At 37.5% G+C, this 20,552-nt stretch overlaps 1 protein-coding gene across 5 annotated transcripts in view; it reads right to left on the bottom strand.

The window, feature by feature from the left end:
• Positions 1 to 1,537: 1,537 nt before the first annotated feature.
• The window catches only part of LOC149426093 (uncharacterized), a 30,378-nt gene continuing 11,363 nt past the window's right edge, over positions 1,538 to 20,552 (bottom strand). For 2 of the 5 annotated variants that reach the window (XM_089636308.1, XM_089636244.1), the window contains 14 exons: positions 19,045 to 19,189; positions 13,025 to 13,135; positions 12,751 to 12,861; positions 12,352 to 12,462; positions 12,113 to 12,223; positions 11,276 to 11,359; positions 10,438 to 10,608; positions 10,116 to 10,286; positions 9,697 to 9,867; positions 9,202 to 9,271; positions 7,044 to 7,205; positions 6,795 to 6,923; positions 4,724 to 5,064; positions 1,538 to 4,623 (listed from right to left, as the gene is read on the bottom strand). In XM_089636308.1, coding sequence (XP_089492434.1) covers positions 4,749 to 5,064; positions 6,795 to 6,923; positions 7,044 to 7,205; positions 9,202 to 9,271; positions 9,697 to 9,867; positions 10,116 to 10,286; positions 10,438 to 10,608; positions 11,276 to 11,359; positions 12,113 to 12,223; positions 12,352 to 12,462; positions 12,751 to 12,861; positions 13,025 to 13,135; positions 19,045 to 19,189 — 1,863 coding nt within the window. In that variant the 3' untranslated portion in view covers positions 1,538 to 4,623; positions 4,724 to 4,748. Of the gene's footprint in view, positions 4,624 to 4,723; positions 5,065 to 6,794; positions 6,924 to 7,043; positions 7,206 to 9,201; positions 9,272 to 9,696; positions 9,868 to 10,115; positions 10,287 to 10,437; positions 10,609 to 11,275; positions 11,360 to 12,112; positions 12,224 to 12,351; positions 12,463 to 12,750; positions 12,862 to 13,024; positions 13,136 to 17,560; positions 17,645 to 19,044; positions 19,190 to 20,552 lie in introns of all 5 variants that reach the window. The other 3 variants (XM_089636019.1, XM_089636095.1, XM_089636173.1) reach the window with 3 other exon arrangements.

Below are 20,552 nucleotides of genomic sequence, written 5' to 3' on the forward strand. Positions count from 1 at the left end.
TTTGATGTTAGGGCAAGTCTATCAATTTGGATGTCTATGACTAACACCTTTACCCCAGTAGTTTTCATCTTTGTGGTTTATTGATTGGCTCACGTTATTTAAATGTGCTCTCTTGGGCGGTCAACTTACGACAGCTCGTTGAAATGACACCCAGATTTGATGTTAGGGCAAGTCTATCAATTTGGATGTCTATGACTAACACCTTTACCCCCAGTAGTTTTCATCTTTGTGGTTTATTGATTGGCTCACGTTATTTAAATGAGCTCTCTTGGGCGGTCAACTTACGACAGCTCGTTGAAATGACACCCAGATTTGATGTTAGGGCAAGTCTATCAATTTGGATGTCTATGACTAACACCTTTACCCCCAGTAGTTTTCATCTTTGTGGTTTATTGATTGGCTCACGTTATTTAAATGAGCTCTCTTGGGCGGTCAACTTACGACAGCTCGTTGAAATGACACCCAGATTTGATGTTAGGGCAAGTCTATCAATTTGGATGTCTATGACTAACACCTTTACCCCCAGTAGTTTTCATCTTTGTGGTTTATTGATTGGCTCACGTTATTTAAATGAGCTCTCTTGGGCGGTCAACTTACGACAGCTCGTTGAAATGACACCCAGATTTGATGTTAGGGCAAGTCTATCAATTTGGATGTCTATGACTAACACCTTTACCCCCAGTAGTTTTCATCTTTGTGGTTTATTGATTGGCTCACGTTATTTAAATGTGCTCTCTTGGGCGGTCAACTTACGACAGCTCGTTGAAATGACACCCAGATTTGATGTTAGGGCAAGTCTATCAATTTGGATGTCTATGACTAACACCTTTACCCCCAGTAGTTTTCATCTTTGTGGTTTATTGATTGGCTCACGTTATTTAAATGTGCTCTCTTGGGCGGTCAACTTACGACAGCTCGTTGAAATGACACCCAGATTTGATGTTAGGGCAAGTCTATCAATTTGGATGTCTATGACTAACACCTTTACCCCCAGTAGTTTTCATCTTTGTGGTTTATTGATTGGCTCACGTTATTTAAATGTGCTCTCTTGGGCGGTCAACTTACGACAGCTCGTTGAAATGACACCCAGATTTGATGTTAGGGCAAGTCTATCAATTTGGATGATGACTAACACCTTTACCCCCAGTAGTTTTCATCTTTGTGGTTTATTGATTGGCTCACGTTATTTAAATGTGCTCTCTTGGGCGGTCAACTTACGACAGCTCGTTGAAATGACACCCAGATTTGATGTTAGGGCAAGTCTATCAATTTGGATGTCTATGACTAACACCTTTACCCCCAGTAGTTTTCATCTTTGTGGTTTATTGATTGGCTCACGTTATTTAAATGTGCTCTCTTGGGCGGTCAACTTACGACAGCTCGTTGAAATGACACCCAGATTTGATGTTAGGGCAAGTCTATCAATTTGGATGATGACTAACACCTTTACCCCCAGTAGTTTTCATCTTTGTGGTTTATTGATTGGCTCACGTTGCTGAAATTGGTTTGTATAAATAAGAAATAAAATACATTAAAGTTCATAGCCATATGGCACATTTATTTTGACCACTACATGGCAACTTCTATAAGAATCAATGTTGTTACTTTATATTTTGATAGGTTATTTATATAATAATAATTTGGATTAATTCAACAACCCGCCTGACCTGCGGAAGTGGCAGTGAGGATCCGATACGCCCGTAGGTCAGGTTGGACTGTAAACTTTTAGTGGTCACATTTTTAAGAATACCTCCAAGAAATTAAAAACTCTGTACTTCTTTAGAAATCGCTACACTGTGTTAATTTTATAGTAAATTAAATGTTATTTTGTTAGTTTTCTATAATATATGTATGTATGTTTATACTTCTATGATTTACTGAAACTATTGCGTATATAAATTTAAATCACAATAAAGCAATAAGTCTAAACTGGACTACACAATAATATTTGATTAAATTCAGCCCCGGCTGCAAAGCGCACCATGTATTTATAAGTCTGTTGTTCCCAAATGAAGTATGTACTATGCATATACACTGAGCGAGAGCGGGGCTGATGAATCCAACTAAAACCAATTCCTTTCTATTGGAAATATAACCTGAAGAATAACATAGTAGTGTTTGTTGTATAAATCGTAAGCTAGTGTGCATTTATTTACATCTCAAACGGCATTTGTTTGTTTACTGACAAAAATAAAGATATTAAAGCGATTTGAATCATCTCTGTAGCAAAGCAGTTTTAAGGTAAAAATACTAAAAACTAAATATAAAATGATTATTTTTATAATAACTTTGCATCTACGTAATAACAATAATATAAAAATGTAATTGAATATAAAGTACGTTTTAAGATGGTGTTCATACCGCCTGGACTAGTAACTCAGTTTCTAAACGTGAAGGATGATTAGTGGACTCTAGTCCCAGATATGTCTGTTTCCGCTAGCAAGTTCTAGCAAGCCTTGGACCTGACTGAACAAGCGGAGCTGTTAACCAACCAACCCAACCAATGAACCATAACAAACAGTAACCTATCAGATCAATTCAACAGAAAGAATGCTCTTGCTCTTCTTCGTAAATGTATAAAATTACTCAACTTTAATATGAACCGGCTTGTGAGTACGGGCAATCGGCTTGCCAACTGACCATCTGGCCAGCTGACCAGCCGACTAACCGACCATGAAGATGATTCATTGTGTATAATATTACGTTTAGCTTCCGACTAAACAGAGTTTCGATAGTAATTTTTTTTTCCTAAATTTTTTTACTACCACACTGACAGTTCTAAAAATACATGTATAAACATATTATGTCTTAGTATATTAAAAAAATATATCTACAACAAACTAAATATTTATTGAAAGTTCCACAAAAAATGGATACCAAAAATGGTAAGTGCTGTAGGTTTACAAGCTGCATTACAAACAAAATAATGGCACGATGGATAATTTCAACATAATAAAGGTATAAAATGTTTTAGAAGACTACATGAATATCACACTATGTTTAGCGACGGCTTCCTAAAGCCTTGTTCAAACAAAAAGCCAACAACAGAACTTGCAAATTCAAAACAGAGCCGTCAACATAATAATATAATGTATGTATGTACGTGTGTAAAGAGAAGGTGGACACCGCTCCCGTTAGTTAGCGTTAGTTGTGGATTAGCGCTGCGGGGAGACCTCCCACAAGCCAGTAAGTTAAGTGTGTAATATTTATTAAATAAGTAAGTACGTGTCATCGTCATTAACCCAGTGTTGTTGGTGTCGTATGCTTTTTATGTTTCTCTCTTAACTCTAATAGTTGTTTGGGATATTACTATCTAATTCACTTTGCCTCAGCCAAAAGTTACAAAAATTATATTTTGGCTCGCATCAATCACTTGTAAAAATAGGCTTTATATTTTCTTTCTCTTCCTTTCTCTCGTCAGTCGATAAAGCATTCTCATATAAAACATTCATTGTCCTAGCACATAGAAATACACTGATCACAGTAAAAGGTCTACTCCAAACTGACCCGATGGTCGCGCACCGTCCGCCTACACCGCCCGCAACAAGCTCCCTGAGATCCATCACAACACACCGACACATACCGACACTTGGCACTGGCAGCGACCATTGCACTGACAGCTTGACCGTCAGTTTGGCGGCACACCTTTCCAACAAGGACGCAGCATATGGACACACAAGTAACATACATCTCTTAGTAACTCTACCTTCTAGGAATATAATATCAAAAGCCTACATGGTAGCGTTAACAAAATATGATTCGCATTCTTTATTATTTTTATGTGAAGGCCGAAAGGATGGGAAAAGGCGGATTAAAATTGCTTTAGCCTTTCTTTCAATGTCCTAAAATTTAGTAAAAATATGTTATTTGCAAGTTCAATAAAGTTAGAATTTGCACTCAAATGGATATGGAATATCACATTACGGACAAACACGTAAAACAACACACTTAAGGAGCTATGAACTTGGAAGACTGCCCCCTAGTAAAATTACAAGGCTTTTTATCAAAAGTTAAATTTCTATGTAACTAAATACATCAAAAGAAATCAGATTAAAGGATCCATATCAAAGAATAAACCTACAACTACTTATAAATAGCAATAAACTAGTAAACCTTTGTGCTGTCCATTTGATGCGCCTAAAGTGTTTAGTATTTTATGACCCTCTCCACATACAGTACAGTATAGTATAGTATACAACTTGACTTAGGTAACCTACACCTACGTTAATAAATGATTACAAACAATATGAAAAATAATAACATACATATTCTCATTCTGCGTGTATATAATGTATAAATAAAATATTCTGTTAGTTCTTCCACATAAAACTTTCTTATATCATTGAATATCATATTCAACAAACTCATTATGCTCATTATTATTCCAGAAAGTAACTCCTTAAATATAAATGGTGTTTATATATTCTTCTCACAGATCCACAACTTGCACCCGCAAGTCATCGCATATACTGTTACTGTTACATATATGTAAAAACATAATTAATCAACTCGAGAAAAGTCCAACAAACACAGGCCTTGATTGTCTTTAAACTCCCCGATCACAAATGCATTTGCTGAAGACGTCGGCACTTCCTAGCAGTCCGTTCCCGAGTTGCAATTTACCTGAAACAATAATGCATCAAATTGATATGTCATCGCGTCCAATAAAGTATGTTTCTAATTTTCTCTTGTTTCATAAATCAAAACCTCACTCAATAATCACCTGAATGGGTACGCAGTATGGTTGGTTACTGCTGCTGTAGGGCGATGGGGGTGTGCGCCTGCATGGGAATGGGTGTGTGCGCCTGCATGGGGTGCGGCTGCGGCGTGTGCGCCTGCATGGGGTGGGGCTGGGGGGTGTGCGCCTGCATGGGCTGAGGCTGCGGCTGCGGCGTGTGCGCCTGCATGGGGATGGGCGTGGGTGTGTGGGGCGGGGGCGGCGAGCCGATGGAGGAGGGCGACAGCGGGTGTGCCTTAGACAGCGTGTCCTGCAGCGACACCTGCGTGCCCTGCGACGTCATGCCACCCATGCTGGACACGTATCGGTTCACCAGAGGCACAAAGCTGAAAACAACACAACATGTACTTGCTGAATCAAATTCTCTGGAGCATAAAACCTATATTTGTGATTTTGCTCTGCCATATAAAATAATATTTTTACTGGCACAAATTAAATTTTAGAAACCCTTTTTTCTCTCGTGACTTCTAATATTAAGATTATCATAATCTCGTCGGTGGACTTTTAGAAAAATATTTGTTGTTAACAGTGGTTGTTATATCTGATCCATAGTCTACTTTGGTAGACCTATAGAAAGATGTTTGTTGTTAACAGTGGTTGTTATATCTGATCCATAGTCTACTTTGGTAGACCTTTAGAAAGATGTTTGTTGTTAACAGTGGTTGTTATATCTGATCCATAGTCTACTTTGGTAGACCTTTAGAAAGATGTTTGTTGTTAACAGTGGTTGTTATATCTGATCCATAGTCTACTTTGGTAGACCTTTAGAAAGATGTTTGTTGTTAACAGTGGTTGTTATATCTGATCCATAGTCTACTTTGGTAGACCTTTAGAAAGATGTTTGCTGTTAACAGTGGTTGTTATATCTGATCCATAGTCTACTTTGGTAGACCTTTAGAAAGATGTTTGTTGGAAAAAAATCTTTTAACTGGGTCTATGCTTCGACACATTTTAAAATATAATGTATTAACAGCTGATATTCACCCCTTGGCAACAATTTTTCTCATATTTGACCTAAAAATTCTAACTTTGGACTCGAATTACTGGAAAATGAAAAAATTATACCACAAAATGGACTCCAAACATTATGTAGATTTACCAGTGTCCCTATACTACGAGTTTCCGGCCCCCGTGTAATATGTTCTTGTGAACAAAACACTACGCGGCAAAAACATCACATGGATGTAATTCACAAAAGTAGAATTATATGTAATACCAGAGGCGACTCTAGGGATCCAGGCGTGGTAGGTCATTTGAAATAAATGTATGACTAACTTTTATTTGATATTGTGAAAAATGCCCATATATTATTATCTATATCAATTTGTGTACCCATATATTATTATCTATATCAATATACTCAGTGTGAAGCTAAGAGTATGGTGGTTCCGTGGTGCGAAATGATGCGACATTTATCAATTCCATTTAAATTTATTTGACAATGATCTTTTACGTTTTTTGTTTTGTTTCATTTATTTATTTATTGGACAATTTATATAGCGCCGCATTTGTGAGATATCACCTCACGGGCGCTCGTTATTCAACTTTATTCTACATCGATAACAACATAAAGATTTATTCCAAACCCTTCCCGAACTGTAGTTGAAAAACAACCATTGTTCCACAAGCGTGTAAAATGAAAAAGCGACATAGGTTTATGTCACTATCTCTTTAAAACATGTAATATTCATCGTGCTATCTCCATCACGGCAATGACCTAAGCTTTCTTCGGTACCTAATTTTTACTTAGACGAAAGACATAGCACCATCTCGTTTATTCTATGGCACGCATAGACAGAAGATGCCAAAGTCGGGACATTCTTTGAATTGATCCAACGAATCGTGTGGACTTGTGAATGAAAGCTTCTATTAGATAAAACAGATGTCTCTGCTTGTCACTCGCCGCCGCTGTTCGCAGCTCCGCTATTTCGCGGTACATTTCAAATGAATAAGACCAGTTGTTTTAATGAACATAATTTATTATTATTGTCTTATAATTTTGGGAGGTCAAGCACCCATTGACCTAAGGGAAGAACCGCCCCTGTGTAATACCAACCTCAAGTCACAAACACCAGGCGAGTCGAAGGCACTGGATGTGTTTGTGTTGGTGGCCACACTGTTGATGGTGGCGATGCTGTTGGCCGAGAGGTTGCTGTGGTTCTCCCGGTGCACGCGGTTGTGGTGCCTGCAAGCAAGACATACGGATATCATTACACATCTAAACTCTAAACATACTGTTAGTAGTGCCTAGTGCCAGTATAGAGTGGTGGCACTACATGCAACAGTCACGTCAGGTAAGACTTACCGGATGAGATAGCTGTCTCTAACGAAGGTGCGGCCGCAGACGCTGCATTCGTAGCACTGGCCCGCCGAGTGCGTGCGGATGTGCAGCGCAAACTGCGACTTGGATGTGAAGGTCATGGTGCAGCGGTCGCAGGTCAGGGGTTTCTCCGCCACGTGGGACCACCTGGTTAAATAATTGAACATTCGAAATATATGCACCTCCATTCCATATTTGTTATTTATAAAAATATAATATACATAATACATTTAAAATATAATCTTGTGTGTTTGTGAATGATGTGTGTTTTATATTGGTTTTGCGTGTTACGTGTAGGTTTTTTTTTTTATGCTATGAAATTTTGGTAATACCTATTATCTTTTTTGTTCTTTCATCCATTTTGTAATTTTGTGTTTGAATTTATTTTTGTTTTCCTCAATTTTATTTTCAAGTGTTAGACTGTTGAATGCTTTTGTAGCATGGTATTGGTAGTGTCTACTATGTTATGTACCAAGTGTAAATATTTTGTTATGTACAGTAGAACCCCGTTAATTCGAACCCCGATAATTCGAAAAAACGCGTAATTCGAAATTTTCGAAAAAAAAATTTCCGCTGAAAAATTTTTTCATACAAATTTTTTTTTAATTCGAAATTCGTTAATTCGTAATTCGAAATTTATTTTTGTCCGCGCACGAAAATTTGTTCGTGTAATTCGAAAAAATTTGATTTTTGCGAAAATAAATCATAATATTTCGTAAATCTGAATCTAAAAGTCAGCCGTGGCGGTAAAACGCCGAAAAATGTATTTTTACGTGGTTATACATCGTCCTAATTAGTATTATTATTTTGTAAATCTGAATCGATTTACACTGGAATGTCGTATTTTTTCAAATTTATTTCGAATATCCGAGTTTAAAGGGCCGAGAAAATACATTTTACGCGGATATATGTCGTATTTTTACGAGTTTACGCCAAATATCTGCATTTAAAGGGTCGGCCGCGACGAAACTCGGCTGCGTAATTTCGATTTACGCGTAAATATATCGTATTTCATCACCGCGACGGAAATCCGCCGCGAAATTTCAATTTACGCGGAAATATATCGTATTTTTACTAACTTTACTTCGAATATCCGCGTTGAAAAAATACGGCGTGACGGAAATCGGCCGAAAAATTTCGATCCATGCCGAAATATGACATATTTTTACGAATTTACTTCAAATATCTGAACTTAAAAGGCCGGCCGCGACGAAAAACTGCCGACAAAATTCGATTTACGCGGAAATATATCATATTTTTACGAATTTATTTCGAATATCTGAATTTGAAGAGCCGGCCGCGACGGAATACCGCCGCGAAATCTCGTTTTAGGCGGGAATATATCGTATTTTTACGAATTCAAATTCAGATATTTGAAATAAAGGGCCGGCCGCGACAGAAAATTACCGCGAAATCTCGATTTACGCGGAAATATATCGTATTTTTACGAATATCTCAATTTAAAGGGGAGGCCGCGACCGAAATCGGCAGCGAAATCTCGATTTACGCGTAAATATATAGCATTTTTATGAATTTATTTCGAATATCTGAATTTGAAGGGCCGGCCGCGACGGAATACGGCCGCGAATCCTCGTTTTACGCGGAAATATATCGTATTTTTACGAATTCAAATTCAGATATTTGAAATAAAGGGCCGGCCGCGACGGAAAATTACCGCGAAATCTCGATTTACGCGGAAATATATCGTATTTTTACGAATATTTCAATTTAAAGGGTAGGCCGCGACCGAAATCGGCAGCAAAATCTCGATTTACGCGTAAATATATAGCATTTTTACGAATTTATTGCGAATATCTGAATTTAAAGGGCCGGCCGCTACGGTAATCGACCGCGAAAATAAAGAAAAAAATTGGTATTAATACGAATTTACAACTAAAATACCACCCGGATTTGAAGAGGCGGCCGAGAAAATCGATTTTCGGCGTTTTTTTTTTTTTTTTTTTTTCATAAAATTTCGAATTACGTGGGAATTCGTTAATTCGAAATTTGATTTTTGATGTCCGCTGGATTTCGAATTAACGAGGTTCTACTGTATGTTGTTTAAGAGATATCAATTGTGTAATTAAAAAATGTAATATTTTTATATTGGAATGGGTGAAATAACGTGTTTAATTATATTTACCTGTGCGCTGTTACGTAACTCTTCACAGCAAACCGTTTCTGGCAAATATCACAAGCGTAGGGACGTTCTCCTAAAGCACACAAAATTCATTAGTTTGGTTGAAATGGTGGCTGCCTTTTCATTACAACTGAGAGCAAAAATTCTAAGTATGTACTTTTTAAATCTGTCACAAATAAAAGAAAGGAAGCTACACAAATAATAGAAAGAATTGATATTTAGACAATCATTGAAAAAAAAAATAATTGTCACTGTGAGGATTCTATACAACTAAGAGTACTAATTTAATAAAAATGATCATCAAGAAAGACGGCAAATTACAGTTATTTACGCGGACCGATCTAGGTTGATAGAAAGTATACAAAGAATAATCCAAATACGGTGTTGGTTCGGGATGGATAGTTTGTTTGTTTGTTTGATTGATTGAGAGTGTCTGTTTGCCGTCTTTCTGGACAATCAGGGTCTGCCTGCTGTAAGGGAAGTGTTTTGTTTGCGTACCCGTGTGGATGCGCTTGTGGATGTTGAGGGTTGACTTTTGTGCGAAGCGCTTCAGGCAGAGCTGGCACTGGTAGGGCTTCTCCCCCGTGTGGGTGCGCATGTGGATCTCCAGGTACGGCTTGCACGTGAAGGCGGCGGGGCACTGCAGGCACTGGTACGGCCGCCCTTGCACTGCCCGCACAATAGGTACATTCATTCAGTCCAGAGACACGGCAACAGAGACAGCAATAGGCCAACAACACAACTAGCTAACAATACCCCCAACCAACCAACTAACCGACAACCATCCTTCGATACTTGGATTATTCTTATATGTATGCATTGCAATATATTATATAGTCACAGTCGGACGGACCGACGGACACCGGGATCGAACCGGAGTGTGAACGGACTGAATCCAGAATGTTCTTTAGTATTACCTGTGTGGGTGCGCTTGTGTATATTGAGGGTGGACTTCTGGGCGAAGCGCTTGAGACACACGTCGCACTGGTACGGCCGCTCCCCGGTGTGAGTGCGGTTGTGGATCTCCAGGTACTGCTTGCAGGTGAAGGCAGCCGGGCACTGCAGGCACTGGAAGGGCCGGCCCTGGACTGCGCGCACACAACAACACTCCGTTAGTACAGCTCGGCTAAACCACCCAACGGGAGTAGCCCACATATCTAACCAACCGACTAAAGCAAGCCGCAAGCATCCGTCACCAGTCAGGCTCTAAGCGTGTGCGGGAGTGGGGCGGGGACATACCTGCGTGCGTGCGCTTGTGGACGTTGAGCGTGGACTTCTGCGCGAAGGTCTTGAGGCAGAGCTCGCACTGGTAGGGCCGCTCCCCTGTGTGAGTGCGCGTGTGTATCTCCAGGTACTGCTTGCAGGTGAAGGCGGCGGGGCACGCGGCGCACTGGAACGGTCGCCCCTGCACTGCGCCCATCACAACAACAGTTAGAGCTAGAGGTCACCACCCACCACCTGACTCCTCGCACACATGCCAACCAAATAAAGCACACATCGGCCAGACAATCAATCCTTCTTGGATGTCCTTTGGAGGTTCAGGCATTTTATGCTTCAGCGGAGGAATGCGTTAATTGGTTTTGTAAGAAAATGAAACTACCATGAGATCAAGATTAAATTGAGGAAAGTACACAAAAAAATGCTCAATAAAAAAACTTTGTTAAAAAAAAAAAATAAACATAGATTAGGTTTTGGGCACAAATAATTATTATGAAGTCGTATGAAAAAAGGTAAAGCCATTTCAATACTTGTAGAATCGGCATCAGTATTGCAGGGCCTAGGGCATAACTCAGTAATAATAATCTAATCCCCACAAGAGATTTACCCGGCCCGGTCACCAAATGTTTGCTTGTTGTGTATACTAACGAGTAATGGATACGAGGATGGAGCATGACCCCCTTGGTGCAGGCGCACACCAGCCTACTTTAACACCTTTGACCGTATCACAAGTATTGAAACAGCAAACGACCTTGTTTGTAGTAGGCAGAAAGGCAAGGCAATGTTGCTGACAAAGCTGCTAATTAGAGGATCAAAGTGTAAGACGTATGTTAACTTTATTAATATGTGGGCTACTAACCCGTATGTATTTTTTCGTGCAAATTGAGCGCGCACTTCTGTGTGAATGACTTGAGGCAGACGGTGCACTGGAAGGGTCGCTCTCCTGTGGCCCCCGCAGCACCCGATGGACAAATAACACAACATCAGCGAAACAACAACCACCTTCTTGGCATATTATATTCAATCCTAAATTATGTTATCAGTAAGTGTGTCATTGGCAATGATGTCTCTCTTCGAGATTACAATTTGTCTAGTATATTTCCAAAACCATAATTTTATTATTATTTGTCCATCATTGCCAAGCGTCCAATGAAAGCCTATTTTAAGCTTTGAAATGCAAAAATTTCTTTGGCATATCCATTGCATGCTTGTGCCGAGTTGTGAATAGTTTTTGAGTATAGAATCAATGAGAGGTATCTGCACTGGACGCGTCGAGCCGAGTGCGAGGCCTGTCACACGTACACACGTACGCATCGCAAGTTACAACACAATTCAATTCAATTAGCCTGGGTATTGCATGGGCTCCCTGCCTTCTGTTTGTTTCTCTTTCATCGAACTTTCACACTTTGTTATTAGGCAAAACGTATTAATAGTAAACCCCATAGAATAAAGCAACTTTTCCCACCACACTGAGTCCTACACACTCAAAAACTATTCACATTTCCACTAAGTGCCTCAAGTTGTTGCGGACCAGTTTTCATCTGAAGCCGCGGACATTGGACGCGGACACGGAACGGGATGTACGGTGGTTCAGATGAAAAGTGTCAGCCAGTAATGGTACAAGTACAAGTACATAGTAGTAGTAGTACAAGTACATTAGAGTAGAGTAGGGAGAATAATACGAGAAAAGGAGTACCGGTATGAATGCGTTTATGCGTGCCCAGGCTGGACTTCTGAGTGAAGCGCTTGTCACAGACTTCACATTGGAACGGGCGCACTTTGTTGATCAGCGATCGCATGTGATCCTCTATAATGTACAAAACAACTACGCTCAAACTCCCGCTCTAGGGCTGAATTTGTGCAGCTAGATATAAGGACTACATAACAGTGGGTAAGGTAGGTAAGGTAAAGACATAGGAGGTAAAGAGTGCCTACCGGTATGGATCTTGCCGTGTCGGTTGAGGCTGGACTTCTGCGTGAACCGCATGTAACAGATGTGGCACTGGTATGGTCGCACTTTGTCTAACAGGCTCTGTCTGTGCTCCTCTATAAAGCACATACAACGCTATAGACAGCTCTACCAAGCAAGGCTACTGCTTGTTATATCATAAGTCTCAAGTTAAGTCTCAAGTCGGCCAACCGACCAACAACCAACAACCAACAACCATCATCCACAAACACATACATAACAACATTCTCAGGGGGGTTGATCTGATCACTGATCAATACTCAATACTCAAAAACTATTAACAGATATATATATCACTCGCCCGTTCTGCCTCAAAATCTTTCTCACGTTAAGTATGCCTAATAGGTTATCTTGCTTGCACCCACCGGTGTGTATTTTCCCATGACGGCCCAGGCTGGATTTCTGAGTGAAGCGAACATAGCAGACCTCGCACTGGTAGGGCCGTTCCTTTGCCAGCAGCGCACGCCTGTGCTCCTCTAAACCAAACCATCCCAATATCAGACCAGGCACATTAGGTACATTTCACAACAATCACAGTTGCCACTCGTACATGTTGTATTGATTGTAACAGATTGATTGCATAAGGTAAGGTAAGGTAAGGTATGGTATGGTACAAGGACGGCAGGCTGGTCACTTTACCCGTGTGTATTTTCTTGTGGCGGCCGAGGCTGGAGCTCTGCGTGAACCTCATCTGGCACACGTCGCACTGGTGGGGCCTCTCCTTCAGCACCAGCGATCGCATGTGCTCATCTACAATACCACAACAGTTTGCTGACTGCTCGGTGACTGACTGTCGACACCGCCTCTGCCCTGGTTCTGGCCACCATACTCAAAAACTATTCACGCGGCTCGGCTCAAGTACCAAACAATCAAACGATAAGATACCAAATGTATTCATGCGTATCCTAAAGTATCACTTCCCCCACTCCCAGTGGCAGTGGCAGTGGGGCACACTCTATCTTTACATCTTTAGCACTTACAGGTAATAATCACAAGAGACAATATTACATATAAACAAGGGGAAGGTTATGATTGACAACTCCCTTGTGTATTGATGAGCACACTTTGTAATTAATGTTAATAAGTCTATAATCAATACTAATCAAGCCATGGTTAGGGACCTAGAACAATCCTGATCATGCAGCATAGAATTACAAATTGTCATCATCCTAATATATTCTCCTAGATTTAAAAACAAATTAAATGAGTTTGCGTATGGCAAGGGGTTTGAACCCTGGCACGGGGGGCATGCTGCCCACTCAGACAACATGTTTGTCAAATATTTACAAATCTTTAAAATCTGGCAAATAAAAAGTACCTTGGGTTCAATACTATAAACAAAATATTAATAAGCATGAATACAGGTACCGGAGATTTGCATTGATTGAAATTAGCCGAAACAGTATAAACCTCACTATGCATTGTATTAACTGATTGTTCATTACTTTAAATACATAGCAAATCAAAGATAACTGTATATAGCCAGAACCAGTCACGGGGTGTCTTACATTCTTCAATCAAACAAATTATATGCAAATAATATTAAATACACTCGCCAAAATGGTGTGAAACCTTCGCCAGCCATTATTTTATGTGTCTTCCTCGGCCGCCACAGTCTGTCAACTGAGTGGCCATATTTGTATGTCCAGTTTTTCATCAACTTCCGAAAGCTTGGTGTAGCTATGAAAAGCTCTTAAGCTGAGCTTATCTTTTTAATGTGTATTTCAATTATAATTAATCATCCCTATTGAGTATATTATGATTCCCATTACCGTCTTTGTTTTTAGCAGAACACAAACTACTTGACAGTATATTATGATTTCCATAACTGTCTTTGCTTTTAGTAGAACATGGACCACTTGACAGTATATTATGATTCCCATTACTCTCTTTGCTTTTAGCAGAAAACAAACTACTTGACAGTATATTATGATTCCCATTACTCTCTTTGCTTTTAGCAGAAAACAAACTACTTGACAGTATATTATGATTCCCATTACTCTCTTTGCTTTTAGCAGAAAACAAACTACTTGACAGTATATTATGATTCCCATTACTCTCTTTGCTTTTAGCAGAAAACAAACTACTTGACAGTATATTATGATTCCCATTACTCTCTTTGCTTTTAGCAGAAAACAAACTACTTGACAGTATATTATGATTCCCATTACTCTCTTTACTTTTAGCAGAAAACAAACTACTTGACAGTATATTATGATTCCCATTACTCTCTTTACTTTTAGCAGAACACAAACTACTTGACATCGTTTGACTTTTCTATTTCAGTTCAAGCTTATAATAAATAATTTATACTTTTTTGCCTTCAATTTTTCAGTTTTTTTTAGGATGATCATAATTTTAAAAGTAGCTTAGAACTTATTTTGTAAAATAATGTTTTGGCTGAAGCTGTAAGCACCTTGAAGTGAATTTTACAGTTACCATTTGTTTGTTAATATTAAATTAACACATCATGAGCTACAGATAATGTGACATTATAAGCAGAATTGCATTGTTAAAATTTAAGATGACAGGCTAAACAACCGTCATTTTGTGTGAAACGTGACTGTCAAACCAAACAACTAATAAAATGGAGGCTTTAACCATTGTGGAACGTTGAGTTAAGTTTTCAGTCTAGAAACGTGTTTTGGTTAACATGAAAGAGATAAGAAGTTGCTGATGAAAAACCGGGCCATATAAATATTAATTATAGTTTTTCAAGTGTTCTCTCGCTCTCACAATGAAACAAGAACTTTCCCACTGATTAATAACATTTACTTTAAAAAAAGATTGGCGAATGTTTGCACATGCAATAATTTTACTGCCACTATTGAAAAATTTTCGGCAACAATAAAAAATGGCAGTAATATTTGTAAAATTTATTTTACAAGCTTTACTATGGATATTTTTTTTTAATTCAAGTTTTTTTGAGAGATCTTTACAAAAAAATACAACATAATTAGTTTGGTGTAAACACCGACATAATTAGTTAAATTTTACAGAGTAGTAAAATATTTGGTATACAGAAGTGTAATTTGGTTTTACTGATAAATTAATTTTAATAAATAAATAGTGATGTAACTATTCTCAATTTGGTGATGTATATTGATTACAATCAACGTCACCAAAAGAACCAATCAATTTTGCAGAGAATAAAAAATATACAATTTTATATAATTCTTTGTTTGCATCAATTTATCATTTCTGATGAAATGCTTAGCATCACTATTTCTCTTTAGTTACAAATCAACAGTCCTGAAGAACAATATTGGATGTGCAAATTTGTAGTTTTGCAGTCGAACTCTATTCATATTATATAACCCCTATTTATTTAATTGGAGAAATATATTATCAAAAATAGTAAAAATGAACTGTAAACAGCTCTCCTGCAAAACTATAAACTTGCACATCCGACATTGTTCTTCTAGACTGTTGAAATTCAGTCACTAGTTAAACATTTGGAAAAAAAAAACTTATTTATTGGCTGCAGATATTTAAAAAAAAAATGTAATGACGCAGTTGTGGAAAACATTTGGTATAAAAAACAGGATTCCCTGTTCTGATCAAATACAGAACAGAATGGTTGTATCACTGTTGAGACACAAGCTGGTGGAACACTTTGTAATCTATAATACATATTACACTTCTGAAACCAAATAAGGCTTGAAAAAATCATGAGAATAAAAATTAGGCAAAAGAAAATGAAAAGAAAGCATTAATATTTACAGGGATATGGGTAATACAAATCATTTACTTTAATTATCTTCAAAGGAGTTAAATTTATATTATTTTTCAGTCATTAATGTTATGTACCGTTGCGCGAGTGTGAGAATTTCACAAATGTTAACCTCAAGTTGCGAGAATATGACTTTATGTATGAAATGGTCTTTTGCTTTCCCGGGACTGATTTCATAAAATGCAGACAAATTTGAAGCTACTTTGTGATAGTGTTTTCAACATCACCTGAACATATAAACAAAAACTAGACAATAAAATTCAACAAGACGGGGGAAGATTAAATGCAGGAATAGGAATATTATACTTCATTAAAATTATTCATTATAAAGATAAATTAGAGTTTAACAATGTATCAGTATAAATAAGTGGAAATCGTTTCAACATAAAAAATATTCTGTGAGATTTCGTACATTGGTTTTGTTTTACCAACAAACAACACGGGTTGCCAAATGATTACAAAAACGCTTTCTGTTGACTCGACTTTCTATTGACTGGGCTGACTTTGTTAATAACATGTAAACAAATGCAAAACATTCTCCAAGAGAGTGGCACGTGTTAAGTGATGAATTTCATGTTTAGTTATTTAGTGCAAAAAAATGGTTATTTTTTCGATAATAAAAACAAAAACATTGGTGAGCTTTTTTTGTTTTGTTTACAATTTGAACAAAATATTTAGGCACGTCACCAACCACAATATTGTAATTTGAATATTAGAGAAAAACTCTTTATTACTGGGAGATAAAACTACATTATATAAACATATATCAATTTGATTTTGATTTGACAGTTTTTGGTGGTATTTAAAAGGGTGTATTTGTGGTTTGGCAGGTTGTGCCTAAACGAGGAGGATTTTTCCCCTAAGGATTCATGAAAAACGATTTCCACCAATTTCATTCCGATTGTAGATATATAAGAAATCACTAGGGTCCGGATTTAGGGGATAACTTCTAGTGCAGCTCTAGGCTGTTCATTGCGTAAATTAAAGTTCAACTTCAATTGCATCACCTATATTTTACACCGATAGATGTAGAAATATAACCAGTATAGTAGGTTAACAGGTTCTGATCAATAATAAAACATTAAAAAAGTAGTTTTTGTTTATTGATTATTCTTAGGTGATTTAATCATGTTTGGCATCTGTCTTCATTTCCAACTCAGGGTAGCATTGCCGTTGAATGCACCATACAGTCTGTCTATCTAACCAACCAACAGATGGACCAACATAATATAAGTACCCAAAAATAATCAATAATAATTGTAATATTCAACGGCCGAAAGCTTAAAGACGTATCTATATCGTTTGTGGTGAAATGTATTAGATTTGGACACAAGAGTTGATTGAAATGACGGTTGACGTGGACAATTGGACAAAGCTGCTAATAATTAGAGACTGAAGAATGTAAGACGTATGTTAACTATATTAAAGTATGGGCTACTAACCCGTATGTATTTTTTCATGCAAATTGAGCGCGCACGTCTGTGTGAATGACTTGAGGCAGACGGTGCACTGGAAGGGTCGCTCTCCTGTGGCCCCCGCAGCACCCGATGGACAAATAACACAGCACACATCAGCAATCAATACAACAACCACCTTCTTGGCTAGACTTAGCGTTGGCTCGGCTCGGGCATATCATATTCCAGCCTAGTATTAAATCATCCTTAGTGTCAGCAATTGGCAATCATGTTGTGACAATAATGATAACCATTTTATTATTTGTCCATCATTGCCATGTGCCAATGAATGTCTTTATGTTTTTCTGTATCGCCGCCCAAACAGGGAGAATGGCAATACCAAATAAATAGCAGATGATTATACCATGGCCGTCAGAACTATTGTATTTAGGTTAGATACATCAGAATGCTACCGACACATCCTTCAAAAAAATTACATCTTTTCAAGTCTCCCAATATTCAATACATATCATTTTATTAATTCATTTGTATTTTGTGCAATAACTTTAAAATTATCAAATATTGAATAATATAATATTGAATTACAAAAAAAGGTAATTACTATTAACAATGGGATTTAAAGCGCAGAACCTTCCGCTAACTGGGCAACCGCTCTAAACCACCGGGGCTGTTTCAATAACCTACCGACCTGCCCTAGTATTGCTACATAAAGGTTCAAAATGCATATTGGTTCAACGGGTAGTATTACTAAATGTATATTCAATTTTATAACAAACCACCTAATTTCCAAACTTGTATTTATCAGTTCTTCGATCTCAAATACTTTCTCATTCCCGCATCACTTTGTCTCTTACTAATTAGGGCGAGGGATGCTATTGGTTAGATTCCTGCAAGGGATGTCACAGCTGTGATGACCGATAAAAGGTCATGTTTTGCGCTTGAAAATTGAAGTTCCCTAACTTCAGCAACCTCTGGCAGATCTGACTCCAGCAACGCTTTGTAAATCGTTAAACAAAGTGCTTGTTAAAGTTTATTACTTTATATTTCTTACAATTGTTGAGCCGCTATAAATATGTGCCACACTCGTACCCAAAATAAAGACTAACTGTGCATATTCGTTAATCTTGGCGGTTGTAACCTCCAGCGGTTAATAGGCCTTAATAGCTACACAGTTTACAGCTAGCGAATGGTCCCGGTTGTAATGAGTATAATTTGATATATTAGAATCTCCCAATATGAATTATTGATAAAGATGCAGTGGACAGAGCCGCCACTGAACTGTTTGGTTCTGAAATGCTATATCTACTAAATCCGGACCCCGGACACACCAATCATTATAAATATATTTCTAAACCTGTTTATAATTTAACCGCTTTTGCGTAAATGGGTTGGAGTAAAATTTCACCATAGAAATAAAATAAATTACACTAGACAACACATCAATATAAAATGGCAAAAAACGAAATAGAGTAAGTAATGAAATGGGGGTTAAGTAGGGACATTTTTCATACCTGTGTGTACGCGTTTGTGCGTATTAAGACTAGATTTCTGCGTGAACCTTTTGAGGCACAGCTCGCACTGAAAGGGGCGCTCGCCCGTGTGCGTGCGCATGTGCACTTCGAGGTACGGCTTACGGCAGAACGCCGCGTCGCACACCTGCAACAACATGCATCACGCGTTACACACACCACTCAGTAGCTAGCAACTATCAGCGATAGAAGATAGACAGCCAACCAACCACCATAGATGAGATTTACAAATATAACTAATTACAATCAATTTAGTTCATTTTCTGAGAATTAGCTTGGAAGTTTACACAATCATGATAGGATAACTTCAAACATTTATAAATACATGATTTTTTCATGCGCAGCATTATTACCATAATTAAATAAATAAAAAATAATGATTTAATTTAATTTGGATGACATAGCACAAAAAAAAATATATTTCTGAACTAATTGTTCTGCATAAAAAAAAATTTAAATAAAATTAATTTATCCATTTCCCTGAGACAAAAGAATAAGAGGGTAATGATGGGAATTTATACTAACTTCTCTACAAACTGAGCTAATTCACCTGTAACTTTTTAAATTCTTTATTTTTATCTTTAATTTTATTATTGACTCTGGCAGTGCCCTTTTGCTCTGTCAGTGCCCTTTTGCTCTGGCAGTGGGAAATCAAACCATGAAATGTATTTCATAATTATTTCTTCAATATAAATAAGCAGTACCTACTTTAGAAATGTTATGTATAAATTTTATTATAAACGTATTATGTTATACAAATTACAGAAATAAACAGGTGAAAAATAGGATATAAACTTAAAATAGCGTTAGAAAAGCAGTAATGTTTTGCTATTATGAAATTACACACAAACATCTGGAAGTTAGGGGAGTGAATTTATAATACATAATGGAGAACACCAGTGAAAATATTTATTCATATACATAGGTCAACAAATGCAGATTCTGAATATATAAGTTTTATTACATGTAGAATTAATAAATCGTTATTTAAAAATGAATAAAATATTATGTCTTCAAAACGCCCTACTTGGTTGGCATGAAATTATTTTGTTCTGAAAATTTTCTTTCTTTTCAGAAATTCATTTAGTGTAAAGCCGATTCGACAAAAGATAAACAAAAACAAACTTGACAATAAGATCAATATCATCATAAATCTGTAGCAAAATCTCGCTAATGTGGATTCGGGCCACTAACAATAACACTCCTTATGCAGATGGCGATAAAGTTTATATTCCCGCTTATCACCCACCAGCCAACTGTTTTGATTTATGCAAGAAAAAAACATAGCCAAAAGTGTGTTTAATTTAATTTGCGAAGTTCAGGCACAAATATTTAAAATGTTTTACAATCATTTTCTAAAGAACTTAATTTGCTACATTATACAATAAAATCATAACCGAAAATGGGTTCATAAGTAGGAGGTTTTGAACTTAAAGCAGTTATTATAGGTCGGATACTTATTTTTTTCTGGGGTTACAAAAACACTTAAA

This window comes from Hesperophylax consimilis, chromosome 1, assembly GCF_061612785.1.
Source record: "Hesperophylax consimilis isolate HC1 chromosome 1, BYU_Hcon_1.0, whole genome shotgun sequence".
NCBI lineage: Eukaryota > Metazoa > Arthropoda > Insecta > Trichoptera > Limnephilidae > Hesperophylax > Hesperophylax consimilis.